A 22897-nucleotide genomic window follows, 5' to 3' on the forward strand; every position below is an offset into this window, starting at 1 on the left:
CTGCCTGGTCCTGCCAGTTTCCGGGCCAGGTGTGAACCTTGTTCAGCAGCTGGCGTACGGCCTCCAGTGCCCACATCAACCCTCCAGGACTCTGCCTGGGGCCCCTTGTTAGCCCCTCCAGTTTGGTCCGATCCTGCAGCCTTCCTGCCAGCCTCGGTCTTGCGGCCGGCCTTAGTGCATTGAGGAGGCAACGACTTTATTAATGGCAAAGGCGGATGTTACATGACCATAACGACATACTTGTATTGTTGCTTCCTCAACTTCCTCTCCCAACCTACTGGTCCATAGAGTGAAACTGCTCACAATCAGAAGAAGCTCTGATAAGTCCCACAGGCATAGATTAAACTCTCAAATTGGTCATTCTGTGCCACATGGGTGAGGTATGTTTTTCCAAAGCACTAACACTTTTATCAGAATTATATTGTATTGATGTTAATGTTACACTATCTGGTCAAAATCAGATGCCATTCCCTGGCTGTAACCACTGGAAAACTGTTCAACTACACTACACTTCTGATTCTTGATTATCTGCTGCACTTACTTTATGCAAATACCATAATTAATGTGTCATTTTGGATCAAATGAGTGTGCTAAATGAATATAATATCAAATGTGTTGAGTTTCTACAGGCAGCTGTTCTTACCTGGAGGAGGTCATGCTGTTGTGGGGACTTCCTGTCATGGAGCTGCAGGGGAGGAAACTTCAGTCCAGGCTCTGACCAACAAGGTGGCAGGGGCAACCGGGATGCAGTTGTGTCACGGAGACACGCAGGCTGGACACACACACACCATGTAAACACACATGCACACAAACAAAAAAGGTGCGGTAGGTGGAATTGAGGTTACAATTAGCAGTGAAACACGACAAGAGAGAGAGAGGTGCCTTGAACATAACTTTTGTTATCTTTTGATGAAGAAATATAACTTGGAATTAGGAAATATTACTAGGTTAGGTCGTGTCAAACACAACTTTCAGACTCACAATAAGTAATGAAATTATTCTCAATAATCTAGAGAACCACATATTTTCGTGTTTGAATCGTTGTAGCTACTTCAAGATGACCAGCCTTACCTTCTGTTTACTCCTCAATTCTAGTATTTTATGTTTTGAGATGTCATCCATGTTTTTACACTTTGTAAGGATGACAAATGAAGAAATCACTTCTGTAAAATGAAAAGTTTCTTGACTCTTTGCCTACGAAGCATTTTCTTTCATCACTGACATATCTTACTTCTTAGGATGAGTTATTATCATTTGGTAAAGTGCGTCACAATATCTGGATGCGTCATAATGTCCAGACGGTAAGGGTGTCTCTCCCTAAGCAATGTGACAGAAAAGTGCGATTGCAAGTTTAAACTAGAGAGGGTACAATTTCTGGGGAAATTGTTGGGTGTGCTTGCTTGCGTTGGTTGTAGGAGTTCGTATTTAAATTACATTTTACAACTGCTATTTCTGTATATTTTATATAAAAATGCATCGCCTACTTATTATTTATAAAGATTACATAGATTTAAATGCGTAATTTTTCAGCTCATTTACAACTCAAAATACTAAGATTGAAGAGTAGAATGAAATAGTTGAAATAGTTGAGGGAATGGTGATCAGCAACCTCATAGTTGATCAGCTTACATTGTACCTTACACTTCACAATTGTGTTTCATATCACTAAGTAAATTAAGTAAATAGTTTTCACCCTGGCCTCATTGCTTTTGACGTTTCGGCAGTTAGCTCAGCTGTCTCCCAGAAGTTAACGAGCTGCTCAACCAATGTTGTGCTAGAAGTAGCCACGCGATATTTCGTGACGTTACTGACGTCAGTCGCGTGACTGTTGCTAACAAGTTAGCCACCGTTAGCTTCACTTTTGCCACAAAAAAAATAATTAAAACCTAAACCGTGCAACAGAACATAAATCCCAATAGATGCAATTGTGACCACGAAGAACCTTTTGACATCAACGTTGTTTATGTAGTCCAAATATTGACTGAACCTTAGGGGCGCGAAAATAAACAAAAGAGGGTTTTCACGTTGTATCATCAGACCGGAAACGCCATATTGGAGGCACTCCGCAATAAAGTATATTTTAGACACACTTCTCGAGCTGTTATTTATAACATTATTAACACGTCTTGTTAGATCACGTTATATCCATTAATAGACGTGCGGTTTGCTAGGTTGAGCATGTAAAACACAGGTCGCATTTCGACACTGATGTGAAATTGAAGGCAGTGTGAATTATGTGGCATTTCGTTTGAATATAAAGTTGACAGTAAGCTAGGTAAGTCTGCATTATGGAAGATTTCGGTTACCAAAATAACTAAGCTTTCTTTGCCTGGCGAGAACAACGACGGAGGTTCATGTTAACAGTTTATTTCATCCGATACAATGCGTTGTAAATCATAGGGCCTACTCATATCACGAAGAAAAAAAGCAACATATGTGATGAATTTCATATTAAATAGCCCTATATTTAGCCATATAGCCTAAAAAACAAGCGAAAGCAGTACTATAGAGTGACAGAATACATCAAGACGTCAAGAAAAGTTGCCTGGCTGGAAACGTGCTCGCTGATATGAACAATGAACGAGCACAAAAGGGAGCATCAGCAAATCGCTGATTTACCTGAGCTGAATGAGAACAAGGAGAAAGGATTTGATAATCTACAGCTGCCTGCCTTTATTGTAGCACGTTTTACAAATGGTTGCATATAGGCTACATGAGGTTGTTTGTAGAGTTAATTTCAGTAGTCTAATTTTAAAGCAGATTTAACCATTTTGTAATGAACGCTATTTGTAGAGTTAATTTCAGTAGCCTAATTTTAAAGTAGATTTAACCATTTTGTAATGAACGCTATTATGCTCATGGCATGACAAACGTAATTATAGCCTAATTTAATTAGTTATAATATCGTGGCATGTTACGGCGTCATTATTGTTGACATGTTATTCTGAGGCAAAGACAAAGATGAATAAATCATGTCTGATAACGTCAATATTGTTATGGTCGTTATATTGTTAGAACTTTAAGTTAGTTAACACCACAACGATGGCATTAACAATAAGCTACTAATAGTAAACAACACTCATCATCATTATAATAGTAACAAAGGTATAGGCTTAATTTAGCTTGCTTTGCAAAGCTAGAACAACCACGGAGACAGATATTCAAGTTTACTGTTTATTTATCCGACACAATACATAAGCAGTTAAACAATAAAATAAACACGAAGCAAAAAGAACAACGTATAGGCCTTGCACGTATTATACTACAGTACTAGTAGGCCTATTGATTTTCGTAAAGTTCACATGTAGGCTATCTGCTTCTTGATCGGACCTGTACCACATTCTGACAGTTTTCTGCAATGCCTTAGCTCCAGCTCATAAGCTCGCGACTGGTTGTCGCAAGTACAGGAGCTAGGAACAAGCTTCTGCGTAAGACCGGACGAGTCGGTGTGGAAATATGGCGCGGTCCATTAGAAGCTCTCGCTTGCCTCACTGCGCCACTGAGCACTTTTCATAGAAATGAATGGGGACGCCATCTTGGAAGCCAGAGGTAGCTGTGTCTAGTTATATTAACTCTATGGGTGGGGGCTTGCTCTGCCCACACTTGGTATTCTAAGCTCTTTGCTCCAAGCCACTAGATGTCACTGCTGTTACCTAATCAAAGACAGGAAGAGTCATGTGAACAACCCATGATCAAATGCGGAAGTTGCATTTTGAGTTCTATGAGGAACCGTCTCATTCCTATTTATTATAGCACACCATAGTAAAGAGAGAACCAGCTAGAGTTATTGATCTTAGCCATGGACGGTTTGGCCAAAACATCGCATAGCAGCACCTCTGGTGCAGCGCCGGATTTCAGAGGGTAAGAAACCCATCAGAAAATGAGATAATCTTTTGACAAACGCGGTTGTTCCAGCTTGCATTTGTATCTTTCCTTTCAGCAAATAGAATTAACATTGAGTTGTTTGTCTGATTTGCTTATATTTGGTTTGTGCAATCATAGTCTATTATTTAGAACATTATAATCACTAATTTTATTTATCTATTTTTTAATGCCTTTTTCTCATGTATTTCCCTTTTACCCCCAGTAATGAGAGTTCCCTGGTTTCTGCCCTCAAAACTCTCCTTTTCTTCACCGTCCTGATGGTCACTGTGCCCATTGGCTTATACTTCGCATCAAAGGCTTATATATTTGAAGGTAGTGAGCCTTCCAGACTTTTGAAAATGCCTTTATAAGTGCAGTGTGCGTATTGCCTGCAATCTAGGGTCAAGTATTTCTTTGTCTAATTTTCAACAATAATAAGTAATTGACTTAGTGTCTGTTCAATACCTCCTAGGTACAATGAAGATGTCCAATTCAGACAGCTACTTCTATGCTGCCATCGTTGCCGTGCTTGCCGTGCACGTAGTCCTGGCTCTGTTTGTGTATGTAGCCTGGAATGAAGGACCACCCAAAAGCAAAGGCAAATATGACTAACCTGGAGTCTGCCACACCCCGACCACCAGACCATATGTGAGAGCAGGGGGCAGTCACACCCGCGCCCCCCCGTCCTCATCACAGCTCCCCAGCCCAAACCTAGGACCATCTGTCCTGGGGGGTCTTTCTCTCTGGGAGTACAGCCTCAGTTGTTTCCCCGGTGTTGACAGGAAGTCCATGCTTCTTGTAGAAAAACGGTTGACCTGTTTTCTATTTAACGGTGACAACTTTGTGTCTCTGTGCTGCTCTCTAGTAAAGGCTGTGTCCTCACGCACACCCTGTAATTGAAAGGTGTAGATTAATACACTGTTTAGCTACAGTGGTGGTTAAATGGGAAACCCCTGTGTTTGTTTTTTGTTTACAACATGTTAATACAGTTGTGATCTGAATATTTTGTCTCTGTAAATGTTATTTATGTGACTTGGTATTCCGTCATGACCCATAAGTCGAGTATTAGAACTGTAGCATTATTAAGATACTCCTGCTGTTTTTTTCTCATAGTGATTCCCTGTGGATATTTGTTTTTCTAGAAAAAACTAAAATGTCTTACTTTACCAAATAATAAAGAGAAACATTTTTGTATTTCAAATGTTGCTTGCTTTTCCTCTCATTCAAATATGACTAAATGTATTCCAGTGAACAGAACTAAAGGGCATTTATCTGAGGTTGGCTGGAACATAATACAAAGAAAATCATTAGTCACCAGAAACATCAAACACTGGACACGATGGGAACAGGATAGGATCAGCTTTACACCGCGTTCCAAATTATTATGCAAATTAATGCTTAGATTTTCCTAAATAGTTCATTCAAATGACAGTCAGTATAATTTCCAAGTCATCAACCGTTTTACCATCAACCGTTTTATTTTGAATTTTACAGAACAAACCTCCCAATGATAATAGTATTTTTTTCAAAAATAGCTCAAAATGCCCTGTTCCAAATTATTATGCACAACAGAGTTTTAAAACATTTCATAGGTTGTAAAGAACTGAAATGGTCATTTGTTGAATTTGCAGCATTAGGAGGTCATATTTACTGAAATCAAAAGCTATTTCAATCAAAAACATCTTAAAGGGGCAAGTTACATGTTAACAAAGGCCACCTTTCTTTGATATCACCTTCACAGTTCTTGCATCCATTGAACTTGTTGGAGTTTTTGGAGAGTTTCCGCTTGAATTTCTTTGCACAATGTCAGAATACCTCCCCAGAGCTGCTGTTTTGATGTGAACTGCCTCCCAACCTCATAGATCTTCTGCTTGAGGACGCTCCAAAAGGTTCTCAATAGGGTTGAGGTCAGGGGAGGATGGTGGCCACACCATGAGTTTCTCTCCTTTTATGCTCATAGCAGCCAATGACACAGAGGTATTCTTTGCAGTATAACATGGTGCATTGTCATGCATGAAGATGATTTTGCTATGGAAGGCACGGTTCTTCTTTTTGTACCATGTGGTTTGTACCCTAACCCTAACCACCAAACTGGTCAGTCAGAAACGATATATACTTTGCCAAGGTAATTTTCACACCTTCAGGGACCCTAAAGGGCCCTTCCAGCTCTCTCCCCATTCCAGCCCAAAACATAACTCCGCCACCTCTTTGCTGACGTCGCAGCCTTGTTGGGACATGGTGGCCATCCACTACTCCATCCAGGGTTGCACAACACTCATCAGTAAACAAGACTGTTTGAAAAGTTTTCATGTATTTCTGGGCCCATTGTAGAGCAGTGAGCCCAGTCTGCTTGTGAGCATTGGTTAGGGGTGGCCAAATAGTAGGTTTATGCACAACTGCAAGCCTCTGGAGGATCCTAGAATGCAAGCAAGGTCAATTTAATTATAGAGCACTTTAATCTCCAAAGTGAACACAAAAGTGATGTACAGTAAAACAATAAATGAATTCATAAAAGCCCTAAATACAAAAACTCACATCTCATACAATACAAATACAAAAACAATAACACACCATACAAAGACCTAATACCATCCATATAACCCCTAGGTTAGTGATTGTTGGCTTACACCTTGAGGTTTGTGGGACTCAAAAGGCACCAGCTGCTTCAAACACCTGTTTGCTGCTTTGTAATGGCATTTTAGCCGCTGCTGTCTTAATCCGATTAATTTGTCTAGCAGAAACCTTCCTCCTTATGCCTTTATCTGCACAAACCCGTTTGTGCTCTGAATCAGCCACAAATCTCAGAAGGGGCAAAATTGGCCCGATTATCCTGTGGTGTGTCCCCAGCATTAGTAAGTAACTACTTTAGTAGTTTTCCTTTAATTGGGCTCACCTGGCAAACTAATTATCACAGGTGACTGAGATTTATTTCAGTCATCCAAAGAGCCCTGAGACACGATACCATACAGGTGTATGATGAAAAAACAAAAACAAAACATGTTTATCACAAAACAATTTGCATAATAATTTTGAACGCGGTGTATATCTGTACCACTGGTGATGTGTGAAGATGTTATACTTTGTGCTACCACCAGAGGGCAGGCCTTCCAAACTGCTGTCACTTGAGTGTCCTCACTGGACTAAACACCTGCTGTGGGCCAGAGACAAAGAAATGGGATAACAAAGTAAGTTGCAGCTCAGTTTTATAAAACAATAAGTGAAATGTTCCAGATTTTCACTTTTAATTCTGTCACAAAATACAATGACACAAGATCAAATGTGGCATCTAAACATTCCTCTCAAACTCAGGGCCTCTTCTGCTCATTTACCTTACCCTTCCTCCGGGGTTCCTCACTTCCTGGTACTGTTGCGTAAAAGGACTGGCATGTGAAATAGAGTCTGGCAGCGATAAACATAACATGTTTATTTCTGTTCAAGCACAGCAGTCATGTTAACAAAGTGACATGTTAACAGACAGTGATGGTCCATACTCCTTTACATGCCTTAACCGTGAACATACAGTACTGACTCAATCAGAGTTCCCTGACACCTGAAAGGGACGTTGCTGTCAAATTGTTATGGAGCACAAGGGTTCTCAGAATGTCTTGTCTGGATTTGTTTTCAAATAGATTGCCATGGCAGATTCCTTCAGATTCCCAGAACATATTTGTGAGACACACAATGTGTGCATGTGGAGCAATAATGGAGTGCATGCAACCAAATAGGTGATCCCAAAAGAGTTCTGGAAGTTATTTCAAACATTTGGGGATATCTGTTTTTTACACATTAAGACAGCAAGGAAAGACAAAAAATAGAAAGAAATACTTCACCTATAATAGCTTTTTAGGCGTGTTTTACCCTTCTGTTGTTAGCTGAGAAATGTATTAATGCATATGTTCTGCATATGTTTTAACAGATGGATCTATTGATGTGTAAATAGGCTAGGAGGTTTAAAATATGTATAAGTAATAATATCTTTAAAAAGTAACAGAAATGTACCACAGAATTGTGTATAATGAAGATAATAAATGTTCAAAACAATATTTTACAGATGTCTTTTGTGTGTAACTCAAAGTGTAAAGTTTGTGTTGATATGGAGTAACAAAGAAAATCTGAGCTTGAAAATCTGTGTTCTCCGACCATGAAGTTCTATCTGATGGAATAAATATCATCATATACCTTAATCAGAAATGTGAATAAATACAAAAAGAGTACATTCCACTTATAATTTCAAAAGTTCAGTTCCAATAAAAATAGAGGAAGATTTAAGATGTCTAAGATCCCAAGACGTCAAACCCAAAGGGATTGTCCTCGCAAAACCCTATTGGCTGCCACAGATAGCATTTTAGCTTACAACATTATAGTGACAGCTGTCACTCCCCTTGGAGACTGAATGAGTCAAAGCTCTACCATTTCCAGTGTGTGTGTGTGTGTGTGTGTGGAGGGGGGGATGCTTGTGGTTTGACACCCCAGAATGCTTAAGAGGCAACACTAGACCCCTCGACAGCAACCCTAGACCATCAGCCTTCTCAGATCTTTAGATCATCTATTCTGGTCTTGTTGTTGCTGTGTTTGGCGTGACGGTTGGACTTGGCCATGCTGGGTGACCCAGGAGCTGACCCCCCCACACTCCCTGCTCCCCCCTTCTTCCCTTTCAGATCCATATCCTCTGGCTTGCTGCTGCTTCTCTCCACCGCCAGGTTATCCTTGTTCTGCTTGTAGGCGGCCTTGCTGTGGTACGGCTGGTAGGCGGAGTCTGTCTCCTCGGACAGGGGGGAGAGGTTGTAGGAGGGCACTGGGGGGTAAGCAGGCTGCACCGTGTGGTGGTGACTGTGGAAGTAGTCGTCGTAGCTGGGCACGAAAGGCACGGCTGTTTCGCTGGGCTCCTTGGTGATAAACTCAGAGGAGACCTGCTTGCGGTGGTACCGGAGGCCCTGTCGACACTTGGTGAAGCCCAGGTGGTACATCTCAATGAGGTTGAGGAACAAGGACAGACTGGCCACTCCTAACATGAAGATGATGAAGATGGTTTTCTCTGTGGGGCGTGAGATGTAGCAGTTCACGGTGTTGGGACAGGGTGAGCGGTCGCAGGTGTAAAGGGGCTTCAGCTGGAAGCCGTAAAGAAAGTACTGCGCCACAATGAAGCCAACCTCGAACAGCGTCTTGAAGATGATGTTGAAGACGTAGGTGCGCAAAAGCTCCCCCTGCAAGCGGACTCTGCCCTTGTCATCCCTGACGAAGGGTTTCCTGCTGCTCTTAACCTCCATGATGAACTGCTGCTTCTCAGTGTTCTGCGCCTGCTCTTTCTCCCTCTGCTTCTGCTTCTCCTCCATCCTCACCAGGTGGAGGATGTGGCCCAGGTAGATCAGACTGGGCGTTGAGACGAAGATGATCTGCAGGACCCAGAAGCGCACGTGCGAGATGGGGAACGTGACATCGTAGCAGACATTCTCGCAACCGGGCTGCTTGGTGTCGCAGGTGAAGCCTGACTGCTCGTCACCCCAGACCTTCTCGGCTGCGGCACTGAGGACCAGGATGCGGAAGATGAAAAGGACGGTCAGCCAGACCTTGCCCACCACCGTGGAGTGCTCCTGGGCCTTCTCCAGCAGCTTTCCCAGCAGGTTCCAGTCACCCATGACTGCAGCGGTAGAAATAGATTACACTTGGGGCTTGAAGACAGGAGGGGAAGGAGAAGAGAAGGAGTACGGGGGGAGAGAATTAAAGATCGAGCTGAGGATTTGAAAGATAATACCTGGGGATAGTATTTAATGCAGAACCTAATAAGTACTGCATGCTGTCTATACAACTGAACTATATTTTACTCACAAAAGCTTTGATTAGACTGGTCTTCGGAGGCAGGTCTTATGTCCGTTGACTGTGTACTTCACTGACTATAAACAACCGAATGTTCCCCGACACCCCTGAGTCAACCTAGCCCTCGTCAGGTAGTGGCCCCTTGCACACAGACTCTGACAGGGTTATTTATACTTTAGGGGGATGTATATTTGGGATGTGCGGACAGGAGCATGGCAGGTTCCGGTCCTTGATAGAAAAGCTAGTGTCCCTCTTGCCAGGAGCTGTGGTAATGTGATCCATGGGAGTGGAATAGAATCCAGTTCTGACACTGTGTAAGTAGGAATTAGAAAAGCGTCAGTTATGACAGGAGCTAAAACTGCTCGAACACATCACCTTTGACAGATATTCCTCCTGACGAGGAATGTCGAGGAGTGTCCTCTTTTGTCGAGACGTGTAAGACTGAAGTTGAGAAATTGAGGTATTATTATTGCACTGTTGAATTGTTTTGGTTTACCATTGATTAAATTAGCTAGCAATTATAATGAAGATGTTATTGATGTACTGTAGTATTCTTTATTGTTCATTGTGCCTGGTAGCTGAGATGTGTTTACTTTGCTAAATGGATAGCAAATACAAATCATTTCTTGACCCAACTACTGAAATCCTATTAGAACAATGCACTTCTGGTCCTTGATCTACTGCTGTACTTTCTACATGCACTGTTTCTTCGTTGCTTTAGATACAAATGTCTGCACAGTGAATGAAAAGTTGATATAAAAAAAAAGCACTTGCTTACCAATGTGTGATGGAGGTCCACAAGTTCATTTGAATACAAACTGCTATATACTCCAGGAATGTGATCTCAGTGCTTCAAATTGGTTTTGTCCATCACAATAGAATGTACAATATATTTATTTGTTTTAATTCTTTACCTTCAACTGCAGCAGTAGTCTCCAGCAACAGAAAGTAATGTTGCGTCAGTCATTTGTGTCTCTATGAAAAAGATTTTTGACAAAGTTCCACAATCTATTCCAACATATTTTACAAGCATAATCACAAAAACCTAACTTCAGAGTAACCAATAGACCAGCATAAACAACATGACAATCCTGAGGACAACAACTACTTAGAGTATCCAACTTACACCAGTTCACTTCCAGACTCCGTCAGTTTCACTATTGGATCAACCTGCCTCCTTGATCCCTACACCGAACAACAACCACAAAAAGCATCAGAAACAACGATTCCACCCACCTTGTCAGCTCACACATTTCCAGCAGCGAAACTCATCAAGACTTTGTGGCTCCATGTGGTCCCCTCCTCCCCTCCCTCCAAGGCCTCAGTCACAGGCCTCTTTAGCTCGCTCTCCGGCCCCCAGCAATGCCCTTGAATGGACAGGAAATCTGGACCTCTGCAGGCCACAACAACTCTGTTCCACACAGCCGGACTGTGTCGTGCAGTGCCTTTTCTATGTGGGTAGGTTTAGGGCTATCCTGAGGTCTTCTCCTGGACTGGTCACTCCTGACCTCCTACTGTTGCTGCTGCGGCTATGAGACGCACTCACGGCCAAGTCCAGCTCCCCTCCCTCCTACCGTTCACTTCACCTACCCTCCGGGGTTAAATTTGGCAACTGGCACACTCTAATGTAAACTGTTAGAGCTGTCTGACTTGCTTGTTACTGAGAGTGACAGGGCAGTTGGCCAGTAAGGTAATCGACCAAGGCGGTCTTGTCACAAGTGTCGCTCCAGAGCTAAATATAGGTGGGGTGGATCTCTCCTATCGCAGAGGGCCCCTCTTAAAGAGTAGCAATTTCTGTCTGGAGTCACCAATGACAGGCTCAGAATACAAAAACTCTGGCAGTAGCTAAATGATTAGGGTTAGAATTATTACAGTGAGACATTAAGCTATAAAAAAAACCCACAAAAGATCAATTATAACATCAAACAAAAAAATAGTACAAAATCTATTGATAGATCGGTCTGCCTGCCTGCTTGTCTGGCTGTCTGTCTAGGAAGATGTGCATATAACTTTTTTGTGTGCATATAGTCTTCTTCTTATCACCCCAAAACATTATAAAGCACAATGCTACACACATTACACAAATGTAGGTTATAACAGAGATATGTAGGTTGTGACAAACAAAGAAGGAGCTCATTAAAGACTGTAAGGGGGTTTCAACAGATACTTAATACTTCTGTCAAAATACTGTAATCACTTTTCTTGCAACAAAATTAGAGGCGTCTTTATAATTATGTTTCTGTAACAGAGCACTGGACAAATATATAACAATTTATTTACATCAATAGAGAACTTCAACAGTCCCTTTTCTTGGCTTATGGCTGCCCAAAATGTATAAGAAATAGCTTAACTGTTGATGTAACCTGTCTATGAGGTCACAGCATCTAATTAGGAGGGTCTTAACAATATGTTTAAGAAGTAGTTTGTCTACACCTTTCAAATCATTCAAATGCAAATTATTATTGATTTTATTTCTTGATATACAACAATTTACATACAGTATATACAAGTCTGTTCCCATTAGGTTTGAACTGGATTGTTTACTTAATATCTACAGAAAAGCTTCTATTTCCCTCAAACAACAAAATGGCACATTAGTCTGTCTTGTAAACTTGCAAATCAGTCCTACAACCATGAGCATTAGGCATCCATGATTACAATGTGAGTGAAAATCAAAGAATGATCGATGACTCAAAGGATCGGAAAGTTGGGATGGTACAGTATAACAAGGTTTAGAAGAGTTAAATACTCTACATATTATTACAATTCTATATATAGTATATACTATAAATACTAAATATTTCCAGGAAGATCATCATTGGAATACCAGTTCTGATAAGTCACTCTGAAAATGACTGTGCATTTAGAATTCTTGTCACATTTATGGTTCGTTAGGTTTTAAATAATTATCAAGTAAATTAAAGTAAATTGAAATAGATAAACAAATGTAAGCAGATAGATACCTAGGTGCAATAAGAAGCCCTCAGTTTACTAATAGGATATGGAGCTTTCACTGCAACTCATTCTTGTGCTTGCTACACAAAAGCAGCCAGTATGGAAATGTTAGAATGAATCCTCTCTCTAATCTTGCCTATTCATAGGTTGGCATCATGTGGATGCCTCTTTAACAAAGCCACCATTTTAAGGTGCTGAAATAGTGCAGAGCCGTGCCCCAGAAGAATGACAAGTTCAAAAGCAGTTCACCAACATTCCTGTTGTGAGAGATCCAGACATCTTTGATCTTGAAGATTTGGATATGAACCACCAGAACTGAGACCCAACTTCCACACAAAAAATTATGCTGCTTTTGAATGAAACTGATGAAATGTTAGCATTTGTTATTCTACACATAGTCTAACCTAGGTGTCAATAGTCCTTGTTGGTATAGCCAGTTGGGATTGAACCCCATTCTCTCAGATGGCAAATGAAAGGATCTGCCATAAGACAACAAGCTACATCGTTTTTTCACAAGAAAGTGGTTCTAAACCAACTCTCAAAAAACATGTTCAAGTGCTTCAAGTTTCCAGGTTGTGCTGACCTCCATATTTTGTAAACTCCACTTAGGTGTAACTCTTCTGCTGTATGAACATCCAACAAGTGATTTAATATTAGTTAAGCAACCCATAAAGTAATGAAGGAATTGATGTACAGTTTTCTTCAAACCAATGACCAAATTAAGTTATACAATGGTTTCCTTGCACAGCACATAATGCTCCTGCAAGTCACTTCGTCAAACAAATGCTGCTTTATCCTATGGACTTGGTTTCAGTTCCACTCCCAACTGGAGACGATTTTGAGACTTTTTGAAGTCCCTTGGAAAAATGTTCCTCCTTATTCCTATCCAGCATTAAAGGTTTATAAGGATCTCTCACTTTCCAAATCCTACACCTGGATCCCATTTTCAGACCTGTTACCTGCAACAGTCAGTAGAATGAATGGATGAATTAATGAATGGACGAATGGATGTAATAACAAATATGTAACTGTAACCATGTTGCCAATGATGTCTTGAATTCTGAGTGGGTTACTGATTGTTAGTTGGAAGCAATGAAAAGGGTATGGAGGGATAGTGTTTCAGAAAGCAGAACACCTCTCACCCTTCTCCACAGGGGTCTTTCTAGTCACATTGAACTTAGCCTTGAGAGAATGGTCTGCTATCAGCTGATTAATCTCATTCTGTTTATAGGATGACAGCTTCTGGGTGATCCAGGCTACTTTACTCTCCTCGTCTGAGCCATGGCAGCATCGCATGCAAGCTCGACCAATCAGATAGGCCACCTCTGCCAGGTTTAGGAGCACGCACACCCCAGACACAGACAGCATGAATACGGTGAATATGGTCTTCTCCGTGGGCCTGGAGACGAAGCAATCCACCGTGTTTGGGCACGGGAACGAGTCACACTTCACCAAGCGCACCATTTTAAAGTCGGGGTAGATCACGTAGAAGATGTAGAGGAAGGTCACCTCAAAGCCGATTCTGAAGATGATGCTGATCATGTAGGTCCACCAGAGAGCTCCGACGATCGGGAACTTCTGGCTCTTGATGTGCTCCAGGTCTTTGGGGCTGCCTCTGCCCGTCCTCCTCAGGATCTTCTTGTCAATGTGACGCCGGTGAGCCACATGCATGGCCACCAGCAGGGCCGGGGTGGACACCAGGATGAGCTGCAGAGCCCAAAGGCGAATGTGCGAGATGGGGAAAAACTGGTCGTAGCAGACACTGTTGCAGCCAGGCTGCTGGGTGTTGCATGTGAACCCAGACTTCTCGTCTCCCCAAACGCTTTCTGCCGCCACCACCAGGACCAGGATGCGAAAGATAAAGATCACGGAGAGCCAAATGCGGCCGATGCCAGTGGAATACCTGTTTACGCCGCTGATCACAGCATAAAAGGACCCCCAGTTCATTTTGGATTCCAGGTCTGGAAGGTTATAAATCAAATGAAACAACAGTCAAGGCTAAAGCTAGCACACATGATGGAAACAATTCCACAGTATTAGAAGAGTATGCATTTACTTTTCATAATTTCAAATGAAGAAACCAGTGTGATTAATAAGTATCAATACAGATGAAATCCTATCAAATCCACAATCCATTATTCTCTCAGCGACAAGTTCAAATAAACAGCAATCACTTTCTAGGTGGTCGTCAAACCTACACATCCTGTATTCCTTAAACACACAACCTCAACTACAATCTCAAAAAGGCAATTCTGTAAACCACAGGTATAATGCAGTAATAACACAGTTATAACACAGCTTCAATGGTTTTAATGCATTTTGTTCTGCCAGTTTACCGGGCTCATCCGGGAGTGCGAGGGGCAGGACCAGGTCCACAAACAAACACCATGAGGTGTAGTCCGGACATGGAGCCAGGTCGATCAGGACCCTACGCGAAACAAGAGCCGCTAAATCGCATGGCCGCGCTTTAAGAGGCCGAAGGATGGCCTATTAAGTACGTCACGGGACATACGGTAGCGAAGCCAATGGCGAAACATTTAGCCGAACCACGTGATTGGTTCGCCAAGTATTAATAGAGTACTCCCAAGTTGACCTGGGATCCAGTCCCAGACAGACAGACAGACTCAGCAACACACAGACTTTCCCAGCAATGGCTCAAGACATGCATCTCATTAGGACCTTTTAGCTATATATTTACTTATATGAAGACCAGTAGCTTGAAGTTCTAGCCTAGATATTGCCTGAATGACAACACAAGTACATCCAGCTACAAGAAGTTATTGTACAGCTGTTTCATCCACAAAACAAGTATGGTCTTTGATATAACTTGTAAGGTAGCCAATCCCTAGGGAGATCACAACTACCGGCTCCCCTTCTCTGCTCCTCGCCAACACAAGTTACCCACAATCATTCACTTTTTAGAATAAGATGCATCATTTCGATTACCTTCAGCTGTGGTGGTACACAAACTGTGTACGAATGTGTAGGAAATAATAACTTATAAAAAGTTTGAATTAAACCAAAGGCCGAAGGCAACTGGGTTTGAGAATACCGTGCGTCGGTAAAATGCTAATCATTCCTCCGCCACTAGCCACTACCCTGCACTGGGGCAGTCATACACGCTTATATAAACAATTTACATACAATGGCCGCCTTTATTGGGCTCCAACAAGACTCTTTAGAATTCACAGATCAAACGCCTCGATTTCCTCCTACCCCGAGCTGAAGAAAGAATCTGTGTGGACACAATAGGTCTCAGCTCTGCACCAAAGATTGTGTTGTATTGTTCTTGGTAGGGCACTGGGCAGGGAAGTGGAGTGTGGTTTTGACGTGGGACAGAGGGCTGGAGAGAAATAAAGAGAGGGATCTAGGGAGAGAGAAGTAGTGAGATGTTTGTGGAATCATTCAACAAATACATTATCTTCTTGGGGATCAAATGTGAATTGTACCAGCTGGACAAAATCATTCAAGACAATCCCATATCCAGTTACACAGCAGACATGTAATCGGGTTTTTTAAATTCTCAAAAACCTAGATGATCTATATTTAAAGAAAAAAGAACATTAGTCTCCCTTGCACAATCAAACATAGTGTTGGAATGTGGCTAGGGGGTGGGTGGTGGAAGTATTGGGGGAAGAGAGGGTCCGGTTCCTGGGTGAGCAGTAGTAAGACAGACCTGACATCCTAAGCCACCCAGGCTCAGTTATGGGAGGGGGGGCATTTTTCACATAGAACATTCTGGACATGACAGACATCATCACAGAAAGAGGGACTTGACCTGTGAGCTTTGTGACCTCATTCGTGCGTCAGCTGCTGTCACAGCTCCTCTCAGTCCACTCCTCTGTAAGAGAACTCCAGTTTATTCAGACTTAAACTCCCCCGTTTGGCTGGGAAGACAAGCGGTTTACAGTATGGTAGGGAAGCAGCTGGGAGAATAGTAGACTTTTCTGTGATGCTAGCGTGTGGTGCAGCTGGAGCAGAGTTCAGCTCTCTGTGGTGATTGTCAGTGTTATCAGATGACCTCCAGTCACTAGCTACTGTACTGAGACTGTGTCTGTGTCCGCACTTGTGGCCTGGCTAGGGGAATACGTGTGGTTATCTCATTGAATGAAGTAGTCACAAGTATTTCATGCTTGGTCTAGTTCCTTTCAGCACTTCAATTAGTCATAAATTACAGATTATTTGCGAAGAACAAAAGTCTTATTGGGTATGATTTTCATTTAGCCTTCAACTTCTTAATGGAGAGTTGCAGATTATTGTCCTTCTAGCAGGTTTTTCCATCTCGGAACAGTGTCGTCCAACTGTAAGATAGGTGGTATTTTTTTTTTTTACATCTTTGAAAGCCAATGTGTTCCAAGGAACTTAACAATTCCTTGACATTTAGATTCTACTGATTGTCTTAGACTACTTCGCTTAGTTTTTGCTTAGACAATAGTTACTATACTTGAAGAGTTAGAAAAATGCTTGCTAGGACCAAATATAGCAAATCAAAACAAAGGATACGTTCCAGTTGCAATTTGTGTCTTTATTACGAAATAAATGTATTTCGATTAATTTGGTCAACATGTGCAAGGTGATTTGCAACTCAATCCTACAAAACACGCCTACTTTTGCATCTAGCTGGATAGATATCGTACAGATATATAAACTAAGAACAAAAGGACATCCTAAACTGAAGACAAACTTAAGTTAAAAAAACTATATATATGCCTGCAGAACAACCGTCTTCAAAAACCATTGATAAATAAAACAATTTTTAATATGTAGCTGTCAAGGAATGAAAATAAATCAAAAGGATATCACAGAGCAGGAAGTTTCCCAGTTATCAATAAATGGATAATTGAGTCCAGGCCAGTGGAAAATCTGATGGGATTTGTCATTTGCGTGAAATAATTTCCAGAGAAGCTATTTCTGGTTTTGAGTATAACAGGAGATGAGGTACTTCCCCCAGGCTGCTTCTCGTTTCCTTGTCTGCTCTTGAGCACTACCTTCAACACACACAAACAGGCACACACACTTTCAGATCACCGTTTTAAATGCATCATTAGCCTGATAGCTGTCACAACTCTGCCCTCTAGAGGACATTAAACCCATTCAAACAAGGGAAAAGTGAATCAGCAAAACTGTAATTAAAGTATATGATTACATGTGTCAGTGTGTGTATGTGATGACACCTACTTCTCTTGATGCCCACGTTCCTCAGCTTATCATGCTTGGCGTGTCCATTCTGAGCCAGTCTCAGAGACAAGGAGGCCCCTCTCCTATAAAAACACATAAGGGGGGCACACATAAACTAGTGTCCCTCTAATTACTAGTCTGGGGAGACATTAACAGGCATCCTTGCATGTCTACATATATAGTGTATGTGTGTTTGAGGGCAGGGTATGACCTCATGGCCCCAATCTTCCCCCTCTCCATGAAGAGCTCCACAAGGACCTTGGCACCGTCCCCATCTCCCTGAATATAAAGCCTGGCGAACAGGGTCCTGTTCTCCACCATGTCCCTGAACCAACCCACCGCCACCTGGGACCAGGCAGAGCCCTCCGCCGGGGACACCTGGAGGAAGTGGGTATAGAGAAGGAAAGAGGGGATGTTGAGGAGCAGAGCGAGAACATGCCAGAACTGTTGATTATCGTCCATATCTTATCCGTCTCCTAACGGCCATTCTGGCTAAGAAAATACTTAGTTCTTTCATCAAACTTTACAGAGAACAGACTGTGACTGATCAGATGGAAATTACATTAAAGTATCCAGGTTGGTTTCACTCTAAATTTTAGCAGACCAGGAAGGACAAGGCTTTGGGTTTTAAGGTACAGTTAAAGGAGACAGTTTGAAGTGTTGTTCAAAGTAAGACTACAAAATAAATCAGTTTGAAAATAAACAAGGACGACAGAACTTTCAAGTGTCAAACTAGCCCAAGCATCTAAATCCATGTTTCATGGAGTTATAAGCATTCGCACCAAGCACTCAAGATGAGACAAATATTTTGCACATGGTTTTACATCAAAGCATGACCACTCAAAGGAGATGGATGGAAAGCCTCTTACTTTGGCCAGAGCAACCTGGACAGCCTGAAGGGGAAGTGCGGTCATATCTGGATGGAGCTCCTTAATGTCCCAGAGGGACAAACAGGAAGAGTCCCCGTAGTCCAGCCTCTTCACTTCCACCTGGATGCTGCTGGAGGTTCTGTCACCGTCTGTTGGGTTGTTCTCTGGGGGGGACAGCCTGTTCTATACCACCTGTAGCCAGTAAATATCTTGTGACATTCTGCCCTCTAGTGGTCGGCCTGAAAGCATACTCACCTCCACACATGCCACAGATCTTGGTGACCTGGGCCCTGCACCACATCTCCTGTGAGGGGAACCAGCTCATCACATAGCTTCCAATATCTGGGATGCTCCGCAGCTCTGCAAATGAACGACTGTCCTTCAGACTGCTGTATGACACAGAAGACAAAGGAAACAGGGAGAGGGGACCAGGATGAAGGAACACCACAAATGAGTAGCAGAAATGTTCTGAAGTGAAAACACTCTGTGGGAATGAGGTATTTTCTGTATGTATTACCTGTTATAGGCACAACGTTTGCCTTGTTATAATATGGAGAGAAATTATTAAATACATTTTTACTAGAAAGCATGTGCTCCATGGCTAGGACAATTAATGTATGTGTGAAAGGATGCACTGTGCATGCCATGAATTCTAATTCTACTGAATTACCATTAGATGGGGATGTTTCCACCAAAACGTGTAGCTCGCTCTCAAAGCTTTCCTATATACATTTTCCAACTTAATTAAAGATATTTATTGTAAAGGCCATCAATAACATATATTGCCTTTTGAGTTAATGTACAATAAAAACATCTTGCTAATGATAATTCCACAAAACATTAACATTTCATCTTTTTATAACTCAACCAAAAAAACAACTGGTCTTCAGTAATGACCGAACAGATGGTCAAATGACATTTGGCAAACAACATTTAATTGTGCATCTTAAAAGACATACACACAAACATAATCTGACCAGACGCTGGACGTCATGTTAGGAAACTTACTCTGTGTGGAGGGCTTGAAGCTGCAGGGAGGCATCTGAATGTTGGATGTAGAAGCACCCAGGGCTGACAATGTGACTAACCACCACCGCCATCTCCTCAAACTTCCGTACCTGAAACTTCGGAATACTCATTTGGCTAGACTTTAGAATGCTGAGGTGATTAAGTTCTGGACCTCTGAAGAGTTTGACGGAAGATGAGACAGAACACTTCTGGAAGCTCTCGAGGTCTCTGCTGACCTCCAGCCTCGGGTTGGCCTCTTCAGTCTGGAGCTGGCTGGGGGTCAGGATAGCGTTGGTGGTCCTCTCCACGTAATCTTCAGTACAGGAGATTTGAAGAGCGCCTTCTTTCTCTAAGGCGCTACTCTGAGAGGTAGCGTGTCTGACGTCAGTGAAGATGTCTCCCACGTCCCAGAGCTCGGTTTTGGTTGCGATCATGCAGGTGTAGGTCAGAGAACCTCCAGACTCCACTCTCTTCACGGTGAAGACTGGATAGTGTGTGTCCACCTCTGGGAACGACTGCTTCCTCAACAGGACTTGTGACGCTGCCACTCCTGGCTCCTCCATCTCAGCCTCTCTGGTCTGGTGCTTCATCCCCCCATCCACAAGGGGCGCTGTGGCAGCGGCTTCAGTTTGGCAGAGACCAGAGGTGTTCTGAAAGTATTCACTCCATTCATAGGTGACCTCCATAACATGCTTGTTCTTGGCATTGGATCGCAGGAAGTGGACAAGTTGGGAGGAAGTCTGCTTCTGGTGCAGCACAAATACGTTGTTCTCCATCCCCTGGCCAATGAGCAGGGAGGGTACTGGTGTGTTGTTAGGGCTACAGATACCTGAATGTTGATAGTTATTTGGCAGTGGTGGGGATGATGATGACTTCGGAATATTGACCTGCGGAGTCGGTGCTGGCTGAAACGCTACACTTGGTTTAACCCCAATCTGCTGTACTTCTGTCGTTTTCTCCAAGCGAACAACGTTCTGTGCTTTGTCATGCTCCCTCACAACCTCACAGGTTAAGACTGGTGCCTCAAAGACTGTGCTGTGCTGGGTGGTAGACACCGTGCAGTGTGTGAATGCATCCTTCGGGAGCAGACTATCAGCCTGGGAGGTAAAGAAGAGCTGGAGCTGGTGGAGGGACAGGGTAGCTCCCAGAAGCTGGACTGCCCCTGTGATAGAACCTGCCATCAGGACATTCTGGAGCATGGGGCCGAACTTCAGTACATCCGGCACCTGGATGGCCCTTTCCCTGGACAGTTCTACCTGGTTGGGAAGTAGGTTTCCCTTTAAAGGGGCTTTAGCGATGCATTGTAGATCTGTTGGTGCAGTTGAAAGGATTAGAAAGCACATGGCTAGCCTTCATTACACATTCAGTTATGCAACAGCTCCAAGTTCACAACCTTCAACTTAAGTCAAAGCAGTAGATTTGTAATATTTTGGGGGGATGTTTATTGAATATACTATAGAAAACAGGATAACTTATTAACAATATCAGAACCATAGCATTCACTTACTATGGACATATGTGAAGTCCTCTGTATTGCTGTATTGTATTTCACGGCTATAACAATCCAAATACATTTGTCTTACCAGATGTGAGGTTTTTCAATGCAGCAGAAAGTTGTTGGATAACATGACATTTGGCACACAGGGCTTTCAGAAGGTTGCAGCAATCCGGTAGATTGGTTGGCTGCTGCTTATTTAGACAATCTTGTACCTCCACAATGGCCTTTGAAAAGAAAACGAGTTTGAGTTGTCCATGCGCCATGTAAGTATATTACAGCTAATGTATTGTAGATAAGTCTACATTGTAAAATGCCATTTATCTGACAAGATTACTAGCTCGTTCTGAATGCAAGGGCATAGTAATAATACGCATAGCTAGCTTCTACACGTTAGTTGAGATAGCTCTTATTATATGCCTTGGCTTGGCATGACAGTAGCTCGCTAACATTTTTGCCATCTTTACCCCTTCTGTAAAATGTTTTATATCTCGATCCAGTGCGTTCCTGGCGTTCTCGAATACTAACAAGTTGTACACGAGGCATCTTTTTGCGATATTGAGTAGGTCAGGAGGTGGTAATTGTTGAAGCATTTGTCCAGGCATGGTCAGGCTTAGTTATAGTGCTTTGACTTGCTGGATTCACCGACGGCACTGAATTGTCGTTTGGTTGGTGGGTTTGTCCCTTTTTTCTGACGTCTTTTTAGAGGGTTCTGCGGCTGAGGTGCGTTTTGGTTTTGTGCACACTGGTAAGTTTGTTTGGAGATTTTTACGAATCTCGATCTAAATGGATCTGTAAAAGGATCCATATAAAGAGAACTGACATTTATATGTTCTGATATACTGGCACTGCGTAGGCCTACGTGAATGATATGGAGGTTTGTCTATCCTGATCGGGCCTACTTGTGTTTGTGAACAAGCTTGTCAAATTAGGGTCAATAATATTTTGCATTCATAGAAATAGTTTTGCATCCGTATAAATAGTTTTACATCCGTATAAATAGTTTTGTATCTGCAAAAAACTATTTATACGGATGCAAAACTATTTCTATGAATGCAAAATAGTATTGACCCTAATTTTACTCCATACAAAATATTTGTATATTTTTTATTTTTAATATATATATTTTTTTCTTTCATATTTTAAATCTAAATGTGTTAATTTATCTTCCTAAAACCCACTAGAGGACACTATTTAAAAGGATATTTTGAAAAAATAATAGAAGTCGCCCCTGCCCGGAAATCATAGATTTTGTATTTAAAGCGAGCGAGAGACTGTCCTATGGTCATTTCTGGTAGAGATAGGTGCATTAAACAATAGGTTTGACTTCATGCTGTCTCCCATTTTGCCGACATTGCCATCGGCATCAGTGAGTCGGAAAGGAGGGCTAACCAGACCCCCCACCCTTCGTCCTTCGGCTTGAAGCAACGGCCCCGGTGGATGTAGGCATAGATATGTCTATGGATGTAGGTGGTATTGCATTTCCGGTCAGGCACCCGGCTCTTCCGGTCGTTTTTATTCCATTAACTCCAGTCAACATTTACAAAACTATCTCCCCCAATAATTTTTGTTCGATTCTTGAACCTGTCTCATACTACTAGCTTTTTATAGAATCATTTTTCCAGATTTTTGCTAAATTTGAAACCAATCCGAAATGGGTAAACTAGCACCCCATTTATTTGCTTAAGTCAAGAAAAGTTGCCTGGAAACGTGC

General features: G+C 42.2%; 4 protein-coding genes and 1 long non-coding RNA gene across 11 annotated transcripts; 1 reads left to right on the top strand and 4 right to left on the bottom strand.

Annotated features, from left to right (window-relative positions):
• Nucleotides 1–14: 14 nt before the first annotated feature.
• Nucleotides 15–2267, bottom strand: LOC146302837 (uncharacterized). Its single transcript, XR_014754458.1, has 3 exons — nt 1072–2267; nt 644–772; nt 15–170 (listed from the first exon to the last, which is right to left on the bottom strand). It is a non-coding gene; the product is annotated as an uncharacterized LOC146302837 (long non-coding RNA).
• A 1368-nt stretch (nt 2268–3635) lies between these two features.
• Nucleotides 3636–5065, top strand: LOC146302838 (vacuolar ATPase assembly integral membrane protein vma21-like). Its single transcript, XM_084697304.1, has 3 exons — nt 3636–3861; nt 4088–4197; nt 4337–5065. Exons 1-3 carry the CDS (start codon nt 3800–3802, stop codon nt 4474–4476), a joined length of 312 nt encoding a protein of 103 aa, XP_084553430.1. The 5' UTR covers nt 3636–3799; the 3' UTR covers nt 4477–5065.
• Nucleotides 5066–6301: 1236 nt separating this feature from the next.
• On the bottom strand, nt 6302–11269 carry LOC146302839 (gap junction Cx32.2 protein-like). 4 transcript variants are annotated; one of them, XR_014754443.1, is made up of 5 exons: nt 10915–11269; nt 10593–10653; nt 9691–9988; nt 7194–9533; nt 6302–7012 (listed from the first exon to the last, which is right to left on the bottom strand). XR_014754443.1 is itself a non-coding variant. In XM_084697301.1 (4 exons), exon 4 carries the CDS (start codon nt 9498–9500, stop codon nt 8394–8396), a length of 1107 nt encoding a protein of 368 aa, XP_084553427.1. In that variant the 5' UTR covers nt 9501–9533; nt 9691–9988; nt 10593–10653; nt 10915–11269; the 3' UTR covers nt 6302–8393. The 4 variants fall into 4 exon arrangements, 2 of the variants coding, with proteins under 2 accessions (XP_084553427.1, XP_084553429.1); XR_014754437.1 differs by having other exon boundaries at nt 6302–7015; XM_084697301.1 differs by having other exon boundaries at nt 6302–9533.
• An 876-nt stretch (nt 11270–12145) lies between these two features.
• Nucleotides 12146–15716, bottom strand: gjb1b (gap junction protein beta 1b). Of its 2 annotated transcripts, none has more exons than XM_084697310.1 (2): nt 15580–15716; nt 12146–14594 (listed from the first exon to the last, which is right to left on the bottom strand). In XM_084697310.1, exon 2 carries the CDS (start codon nt 14578–14580, stop codon nt 13753–13755), a length of 828 nt encoding a protein of 275 aa, XP_084553436.1. In that variant the 5' UTR covers nt 14581–14594; nt 15580–15716; the 3' UTR covers nt 12146–13752. The 2 variants fall into 2 exon arrangements, with proteins under 2 accessions (XP_084553436.1, XP_084553434.1); XM_084697308.1 differs by lacking the exon at nt 15580–15716 and adding an exon at nt 14970–15053.
• A 1421-nt stretch (nt 15717–17137) lies between these two features.
• LOC146302841 (uncharacterized) lies at nt 17138–22027 on the bottom strand. Of its 3 annotated transcripts, none has more exons than XM_084697306.1 (8): nt 21634–22027; nt 21272–21410; nt 19689–20997; nt 18936–19069; nt 18681–18844; nt 18023–18189; nt 17808–17894; nt 17138–17617 (listed from the first exon to the last, which is right to left on the bottom strand). In XM_084697306.1, exons 1-8 carry the CDS (start codon nt 21727–21729, stop codon nt 17539–17541), a joined length of 2175 nt encoding a protein of 724 aa, XP_084553432.1. In that variant the 5' UTR covers nt 21730–22027; the 3' UTR covers nt 17138–17538. The 3 variants fall into 3 exon arrangements, with proteins under 3 accessions (XP_084553432.1, XP_084553433.1, XP_084553431.1); XM_084697307.1 differs by having other exon boundaries at nt 21712–22026; XM_084697305.1 differs by having other exon boundaries at nt 21651–22025.
• Between the last annotated feature and the right edge of the window lie 870 nt (nt 22028–22897).

The sequence above is a fragment of the Hypomesus nipponensis genome, chromosome 1 (genome assembly GCF_054491055.1).
Source record: "Hypomesus nipponensis isolate SF chromosome 1, ASM5449105v1, whole genome shotgun sequence".
NCBI classification, from domain to species: domain Eukaryota; kingdom Metazoa; phylum Chordata; class Actinopteri; order Osmeriformes; family Osmeridae; genus Hypomesus; species Hypomesus nipponensis.